The sequence below is a fragment of the Halichoeres trimaculatus genome, unplaced genomic scaffold, assembly GCF_033239565.1.
Source record: "Halichoeres trimaculatus isolate MK-OKI-2021-1 unplaced genomic scaffold, fHalTri1.1 fHalTri1_scaffold_12, whole genome shotgun sequence".
NCBI classification, from domain to species: Eukaryota; Metazoa; Chordata; class Actinopteri; order Labriformes; family Labridae; genus Halichoeres; species Halichoeres trimaculatus.
In genome coordinates, this window is record NW_027437190.1 from 24,743,764 (window position 1) to 24,752,776 (window position 9,013).

The 9,013-nt window shown below is 44.2% G+C and overlaps 1 protein-coding gene across 3 annotated transcripts in view; it reads right to left on the bottom strand.

Moving 5' to 3' along the window:
• Positions 1–8,525, bottom strand: part of bcam (basal cell adhesion molecule (Lutheran blood group)) — a 53,483-nt gene extending 44,958 nt beyond the window's left edge. For 2 of the 3 annotated variants that reach the window (XM_074683382.1, XM_074683381.1), the window contains exon 1: positions 8,238–8,525. In XM_074683382.1, coding sequence (XP_074539483.1) covers positions 8,238–8,301 — 64 coding nt within the window. In that variant the 5' untranslated portion in view covers positions 8,302–8,525. The remainder of the gene's footprint in view (positions 1–8,237) is intronic. The other variant, XM_074683380.1, reaches the window with a different exon arrangement.
• Positions 8,526–9,013: the final 488 nt, after the last annotated feature.

Here is a 9,013-nt window from a genome sequence, read left to right on the forward strand (position 1 = left end):
GACTGATGAACAACACAGGAAATCCACTGAGATGGATAAACAACACAGGAAACCCAGTGTTGAAACGGATGATAAAACAAGCCTGGAAAATGCACTCATTGTTATAAGTCTGGAAAAAGAAACTTGAGTAGCTTTGTAAACACTGTTGCACCGACAGAAAGTAACTCTGTGTCTCTTGATGACTTCCATTAGCTGATCTGTCAGTCAAAAAGAAAAGATTACCTTCCACGATTGCTAAAAAACTCTAGGGATTTCCAGACACTGTGCTTCTAGTAGCACCTTCTGTTCAGGCTATTGTGATGATTAGACAACACATGGTCTGGAGGACTCATGTAGTCTTCGCTGGTCCCTGGTGGGGATAAAAGACAGATGATGGATAGAGTGTGAGGGTAAGTTAGAAGAGGAGAGACAGAGATGAGAGTGGGGGCTGCAGAGAATTAAAATCACAGCGATAAAAGTGATGATTCACAGAGCTCAGCTTAAAGTAGGGTGTGGTGAAGACTACGACAAGCGAATCCCGGAGAGAAATGTAACCAACGCAGAGAGAAGAAGGAGACTCAAACTAAAGTTAAGAACAGGATGTGACTTGAGGAGAATATTAACATTCAACGCATGGTAACTTTACTCCTCTGCGATTCTTTTCCAAAGTCAAGTTCACACGAGCAGAGATGAGCAGGAGAAACTTAACTGCTATGGTTGTTGTTTCAGAAGGGCTCAGGTAAGTGAAACCTCATTAAAACAAAGACACAGCATGTCTTCAGGCAGGTCACCCAACTCAAACGGCCTGGAAGCTGACATATGATCTGTTGGTGATGACAGTCAGCCCTGGCTCTCAGGTAACATGGGGAACCCCCTTTTCCCACAAATAGATGAAGTCATCGAATAGGCAACAAAAGGGATTCTCTGACCTAAGCTGAAAGCATTATTGGGCAGCTCAGTCATACTCCCAAGTCATCAAAAACAGCAGTGAACACGTGATTCCGTGGGCAGTTAAGATTTGTCACTCCAGCTCAATTTGTTGTAGTGTTGAAGTCAGGAGACACTGTGGGAATAGTGAGATCATTCTGATTGGAAGCAGTTGGAAGCAATGAGTGAAAGTCAAAAAACACAGGACATTGACCGTGTAGACCAGGATCTGAGGGGCCGTTTACACAACAACTGTTTTTTCTTTTTTAATCTTCTGTAAGGAACTTTTACTTTGCACTTTTTGGGTCCAGATTTTTTACAACCCCGCTGGACATTGATGTATACTCATTATAACTTCACCTTTTTTCGCTGAGTACAAATCTGCAGTGTGAGGATGCTGTAACGCCACCTCCCAACATCACATCCACATACCACCACAACCCCCCTTTCCCCTTCCTCCACCTTCAGCTCCACCTCTTCCTTCCCAGCATGGAGGATTAATGTTTCCCACTCCTGCCTCTCAGGTCCCCCCGGCCCAGTTAAAGCAATAAGATCTCATTGTCAAACAGTGACCAGCCTCAGTGGAGAGGTTAACCACCGCTGCTTAACCATTAACTAGATTAAAGTCAGGGGAGGCGCAGGAATGTCCTCTGACAGATGGAAGAGGGAGATTGGATGTGAAAAGTGGTTTAAAAGAGAGAAGAGTAATGATCCACGTACCTCTGAGGCAGTGGTTTGAGTAAATTTGCTCACACACACACACACATACACACACAAGTTGGTGCAAATGTAAACATAGCACATTCTGCAGCCTGGTGAACTTTAAGTCACCCACCTCTTATGGTTATCGTTATGCGATAGAGATAAGGGAGGAAACGAATCCCTGGGGGCTCCTCAGTTTAATTTATGAAGGAAGAAGCAATAATAACTGGGTCAAAGGTGCATTCAAGTATCTCTCTGTCCACATGGGAAGTGTTTAAATCGTGAGCAGCACTTTTACAGAGGAATTTCCAGAGGTGTCAAAAACACTACAGGACAAACAAGTCAGAGGTGCTTTCACAGCAAACATACAGTTCTGCTCCCCCGCTGCACCAGAGCCAAGCTCGCAGTGTGGAAAGACACAAGGTGGTAAAAGAACCCAAGTGTGCGTGTAAAGAAAGGAGGGGTGACAGCCTTTTTTTTGGGAGGGTGCATTCAGCAACTGCTGCTGAGGCATCTGTTGATGTCTGAAAAGCAACAGCTTGCGGGGCTCCCAGAGGACGCTCTGCCAGCCAACAGTCAGATGGAGGGTTTAGGGTTTGAGGGGCGCAAGGGTTAGGATTTCTGCTCAGCAGCCAAGAAAATGATCTCCTTGGCTCCAGATCCAGGCTTTTCCGTGACATTCCCCATTCCTAATTGGTATTGCCCAATCCTGGAGGATGCCGCCTGTCTGATCCTCACTGCTGCCATCTCCGCCTCTATTGCTTTTGTTCGATTCAGCCCTTTCCTGTGATTCACACAATTGGACATGAGAGGAGACCCATATGCCAAAAGTTTTTTTTTTTGTTTTGGTGGCAGAAACAAAACATGAACACCATCGTGATCTGCTTGCTATTTTATGACACTAATGACTCTTTGTGCTTCATGTGGCTAAGACCAAACCCTCCTGCCTTAAATGTTCCTTAAACTAGGTACACAGCATAGAAAACTGGACTGGTTTTGGACCAGGAAGGTCCAGATTTCTTTGACAAATCTGAAGGGTATCTACATTTTCCTGTGGCGTGAGGTGCCGTCACCTGATCTGCTTCGAGGATGATCGTGGCAGCAATCAAGAAATCAGAAATATGTTCAATATTCACATCATTTTGAGTTTCCTGATTTGATATCCTGATGCATGAGTGGGGAAATCCAAGGAAAGCCAAGCTCACAGTCTGTGGATTGTCCCATGGGGTAAAATGGCAGAAAAAGGAAGTGGGGGTCCACTGCAGTTGGTTTTCCAGGACCAATTCCATTCATTAGCTCATGAGTTGATGTCCAAAAACCTGGAATCAATTAATTCCTGGCAGAAATGATAGGAAATCTGTCAAATTAAGAACTTTGACAGGAAATTGTGTGACATTTAGTCAGTCAGATGGAGTTTGGGGCAGGACGTGAGGTGAGACAGAGAGGTGAGTGAAAACAGACCCAGAAGAAATGACACCTCAACCTCAGAGCCAAAGTAGCACACTGTTCATCAGATTGTTGATGCAGAAAATGAGACAAATACAAATTAACCTTGATCTTTAGCCAAAGCTGATAATTTGTCAACCATTATTAAGAAGCACAATATAGCAGACATGTTGGCATTCATGAACACCAGGCGTAAAGTCAGAGGGAAACCAGAAATGGCCGAACAACTTGTTGATTTGTAGAATCATCCCTGAATAAATGTATCCAGTCACTGAGCAAATGTCACATCTTCAACCTTGTATGTTTGCTTTAAAGCCACATTTATCTCCTGTTTTTAGTGTGGACTGTGGTTGTTAGAAAAGGGAATCTGTTGGCTTTAAAACTTATGAGAAGTAAACGGTTAAATCTGTCTTCAGCGTGGACCAGGCCCTACCTAAACACATGCAGATCGAGGGACTCTTCTGCACATCTCTCTGCGGCACTCTGCTGCTAAATGGATTGGCAGCACTTAACCTCATCTTTCCAAAGAGCTGCTTTGAATTTTCAATTTTCCTCCCAACCCTGAATTACCTCCCCCACCATCACTACCAGCAAATACATAGATGGAGAGACAAGGACACACACACAGACGTGGAGCCCCTTTTCAAGGCTGCATTTGAAATTAAACATCACCATCATCTTCCTCCCCCGAGACAGGAGCAACAAGGCCGCACAGTGGCAACACAATAGTCAGCTGTAATCATGTCTCATCCTATCCCTTGATCTTTCTCTCCCTGCATCCCATCCTCCCTGCTTCCTTCCTTCCTTCCCTTTCCCTCCCTTCACCGGCCGCTAATAACAAGACAGCATCCTTAAAGCAAAAGACTCGACCTGAAAAACCACTAACTAGCTGCTTTTTCATCTTCTCTCCATCAACAGTGTAGTGTTGAACCTTTTTGTAACCATAAAACAGCGCAGACAGGGCGGCGGCACGCTCTACACTGGAATTCATTGGGAAATGGGAAACATGGTGAACATGCCAAGTGGGGGAGGATGGGCTGTCTTATTTTAAAATCATCAATAGCAGCCATAAATCTGCTGAAAAGCAGCACCAGGGATGGGCGTAAAAATACAAACAGCCTCTTGCACTAAAACACAGCGGGGCACTCTTCCTGATGTTACACGGGGTTATTAACTTTGACCCGCACACACACGAAAAACCACATAAAGCACAGCGGAAAAGACAACACCATAGCAAGCAAACGCACTGTCCTAAAAAAAACCCTGAAGTGTCATTAAAGAACAAAGAAAGAGAGAAAAGGAGCTTTAAAAGACAGGCATACAAAGATAAGAGGAAGAGAGATGAGAACAGGAGCAGAGGCAATCAGGATAAAACACACCTTTTGTTTATGTATGAGTACCTGTGGATGTGTGTGTGCAAAATCACAGCTCCTTTGAAGCTCATGTGAAGATGTGAGGATGAAAAAAAGGGGGGATAAACTTTTCCTGTCTCCACTGCGAACCGAATCATCCTTCAAACAAGGATTAACCATGTCCAGGAAGTTCTACCGTCATTAGACTACAACTGCATGCTCACTTCTCAGCATCAGGGTGCTAACAACCTGTTTGAATTGACTTTAATGCGTCAATCACCACAAAGAACTCACACCAGTGGGTATGTGAAACCTAGGTAAGCTCAAATCCCCTTCTCAAAACTTCCTAACGTGCAGAACCTTCCCTTTATTTTAACTGACTAATGTTTAACCAGTGCCCTCTGGTTGCACAGCTGAGTGAAACCCAGTCAAACCACAAGAATGCACCGTGGCTGTGAACAAACTCCAGCATTGCACCTGTAAAACCACAGTCAGACAGGAGCTGCTTTGTGGACACATGTTTGTGCGAGGATTCCAGCCGGTGACTTGTGGTGAGAGTGGGATTTAAAGGCGAGGAAAGGAAGCCCCTTCTCTATAGAATCTGAGGTGGTGACAAACAAACACGCGCATAACACAGCGAGCTTCAGCATGTCCTCGAGAATGCCTTTCATTCCATCCCAGTGCCTTACTCCTTAACTGTCACACACACACACTGAAAGAATGAATCACCTCAATAACTACGACCAAGCCATTCCAAAGCCCTCAACCCCAGAGGCCTAATGACAAGGGGGCAGACATGGACTTGTTCTCCCAAAGCAGACCCCATCAATCTGTCACTCACTGCAATATGAGCTAAGGCTTCCAAAGTTGTGTAACACCCAGAATCCTGCAGATGGGGACTGTAAAAGTATGCACCACAACATAAATTACACATATTTTGTTTGGATGTGTGTAAAGTGTGTGAGGCGTGGATCCCTACCAATAAATCTGAACACACATGAGTAAGCATGCAGTAGAAGTGCCCTGGGACAGTTGTAAAAGAACTCCCCTGGCTTTTATCTCCTCATGCCTAAATGGCTCTTTTTCTGGCCCTAATACCATAATAATTACACACGGCTGCAGGGGGTGAACTTTGGATTCTGCGCCGGCAGGGGGGACAGAAATTAAAAGTGAGGAAATGACTGTGGGAATTAAAGCTGCGATAGACAAAGAGGCTGACGCTGCGTGTTAGACTCTAACACCTTGAACTCAGCTGATGCTTGTCATTCTGATTCTTTCCACCTGTTTCAGACCACTTAGGAGTCTCTACAGTTTAAATCAAACTCATCTGAGCGTTTGACTTCCCCTTTGTGTTTTTACCTCAACGTCACTTTGTTCTTTTTGTCCTTGCAAAACTTGTAAAATCAAAGATAAAGTAGAAACTAGGGCAGTGCTGGAGTTATTGTGAAGTTTTGTGACTTTGTACTTTGAGATGTTGAAACTTCTTTTTAAAAGTAGTGTTTTAAAAAAGTGCTTTTCTCAACTTGGGATCAGAATCCTGAAAACACTTCACATTTTAAACACTTAAAATGCCATTTGATTTCATTTCATATCTCCCTGTGCTGCAAGACAAAGAAATGGCCCTTCAAGGAAAGTAAAGCAGGAGCAATTTCCCAACATGTCTGGGTGAATGGGTGAAAGGGTCACTGAGATCCTTGGCACAAGCATGCTGAGCACCTTGGGGCGCCCATGCCTGCCATGCAGCCCATGTCCATGTGTCACAACTACATGCATTATTGCAGGGAAACATGCTTGAAATATTGTGTCACACTCTAAGGAGATGACACACATCCGGGTGTTTCATGTCCCCTGGTTCTATTTAGTACCCTTGCATGCTCAGGGCTGACATAGCTGCAAGCTGCAAGTGTGTGACCAGCAATTGTGAGAATGTGGGTCTGTGTGACAGAATCCCAGTGAGACCCAGCAAGAGCAGCAGCTATTATTAGACAAAACTATGTCGGTGTGGGAGAGAAGGAGAGAAGGAGAGATAGAGGGCGGGATTTGACAGCTTGTGGTCTCCCAAAACAAAATTTCAGCACAGAGTTAAATAATGACTTTCCTTCTCTTAGAGTTCAAGGCAGCACGGAAGAGCAGGGTGAGGCCTGCACCTGGAACAGAGCTTTAAAATCAATGCATCACAGCTGTACGAATGTCTGATCTCCACTGCGCTCATCAATTACAAGGCACTTTTCAGCACCTGTTAAAAGGCTCCATGAAAGGCAGACAGACAGCAGAGTGCAACAACTGTCTGAGGCCACAGAGCAGGGAGGGGACAGACATGAAAGGTGATCTGGGAAAAAGAGTGATGTAAAGACATGTAAAGATGGGTGCTAGGGTGGCTCAGAATAGTGTTCAAAACATTAACTGGCACTTTTTGAACAAGTGGATGAGAATTAAAAAATGATGCATTGAGCACTGGCAGTGAGAGAAGAAGGGGTGGAGAACAGAGAGCGGGAGGGAGTCACCCAGCCCCGCCCTGCCGCTCATCCGGCTTCAAAGCAACACAGACTGCCAGCATAAGCAAGGAATTAAGAATAACTTAGTCTAAATGCTCATAAGTATTCTGGTAAAATTTCATCTTGACACAGAAAAAGGAGGAAACCTCTTGAGTATGTAAGAATTTTGAGGCGAACACATAAAGCACACACCAACATCAAACAAGTCATATATTGCATATTTTATAAGGTTAATAACTGAAATATGATGGTGACACTAAAAGAAGCTTTAAAACAGCCTGCAGTAAACCACAATCTCCCCTGTGGAACTGTAAAGCAGTTAGAAGGCAATCATGGGAGATAAATCTCCATGATAAATTCATGACAAGAAAATAAACTTCCAGAGCACCACAGCAACTCCTTAAATGAGTATGTGCTCAGATTCTTCTTTGACAAAGTTGTTTTTGAAGGCCCGAGACAGGTCGAATTTAAACTGGCTTAGTCTCTCTGGCAGCACCCAGGGGTGCTCTGGGTGAGGCACACTGCCAGCAAAGGAGACGCAAATCCCGCAGATCAGACATCAAAGAGCTGGAAACTGCAGCCAGCAGCCAGACATGGTAGAGTGAATGAGACTGAGCTGAACAGGTTATTAGATTTTCAAAATAAAAGACGTTTTTTTTTTTAATCAAAGAGGTATTTCCGATGAGAAACACCCTTAAAAACGTTTTTCTTTTTTGTTTCAAAAATTTTTAAGACACACTTAATACACCTTTGTGATTTTTTTCTGTGTCGTCTTTTATTTTGACAGTTACGGGTTCTTTGAGGTTATGGATGCATTGCATTGGAGGCGGTATGTTCATGAGATAACGGCGTGCTGCAGTTTCAGGCGCTCAACTGAGTGCTCTGTAGAGTTGGAAAGGGAAGATAGAGCCTTAACCAGTGTAACGGTAACTAATCGGTTTCTGTTCAACACTTTGGGTCGAAGAAAGAGAGGGCACTTCACTGAGCGCTTTTATCAAAGAACAAGTGTTGGTTTCGCTAAAAAAAAACAAAAATGTGTATGTTGAGGATGTTTCGACTCATCAGCGCAGGTGGCAACTGGTTGCAGAACACGGGTAAGCAAAAGTAGTTCAAAGTACGTAAATCAACTCATCGAGCCGCTTCTCACCGCAGCGTGTTCGGACAGGTTTGTCCCGTCAGCAGCGGACCCCTACTTCCCTCTGGGTCCGCTGAAAAGTAAGAATCTGTTGCCTGAAGCTATCAAAAACCAACCTGCACCTTCCTCAAAGCGTTACAGAGTTACTTTGAATTGGGTTTTTAGTTAACAGTTGTGTCGAAAATTGTCAGACGGACTTACCTTGAAATGCCCACAGCAGCAAGGTGCACAGCAGCGACGTGCGTCCGAATCTTATCCTGTCCATGGCCGCTTTTCCAAGTTTTTCAAGGAGGGGAATTCACTTCTTTTTGGTTAAAAAGTGGTTGTCAATGTGGTAGCAGCAAGTCTTCTTTCTTCTCTCAATGCTCCAAAGCTTTCTGGACTCCTCTCCCTTTCGCTCTCTCTCACTCTCTGCAAAGGAGTGCCTCTCTCCCTCTCTCTCACACACATACACACACAGAGAAATCTGATGCTAGTGGTAGTCTTCTTGGTTGATATATTTGCACAAAAGGTGACCCCCCTCCCAATGCAACCCCTCCCTTTCCCTCTCTATCTCTCTCCCTCACTTGCAGTGAAAAGACCTGCTTGACTAATCGCGTAGTAGGTCTCCTGGGGCCCGCCGGATTTCTTTCAAGAAGTTAAAAGTGATTTTATCATGAGGCTCTCTGACTCATAGCTACTCCAATCACGCACCCGGCAGATAAAGCAAGTAAAGTTTTAGCCGTTTCATCAGGACGTTCAAAATTCACTGAAAAGTACCATCCACACGCTAGATCTTACCCCTGCTAACAGAATATGCGCTGTTTTGATCACTTAAGATTATTAGGCTGCAGAAAAATTTTGTTCATTTAAAGGGGAAGGGTTTCTTTTTTTCTCAATCAATCACAGTTTATCAATAAAGCACGTTTCATGCACAACAGTTGCAACAGTGGTTGACAAAGGAGAACAAAACAAAACATCCACCTCCAACTCACCAA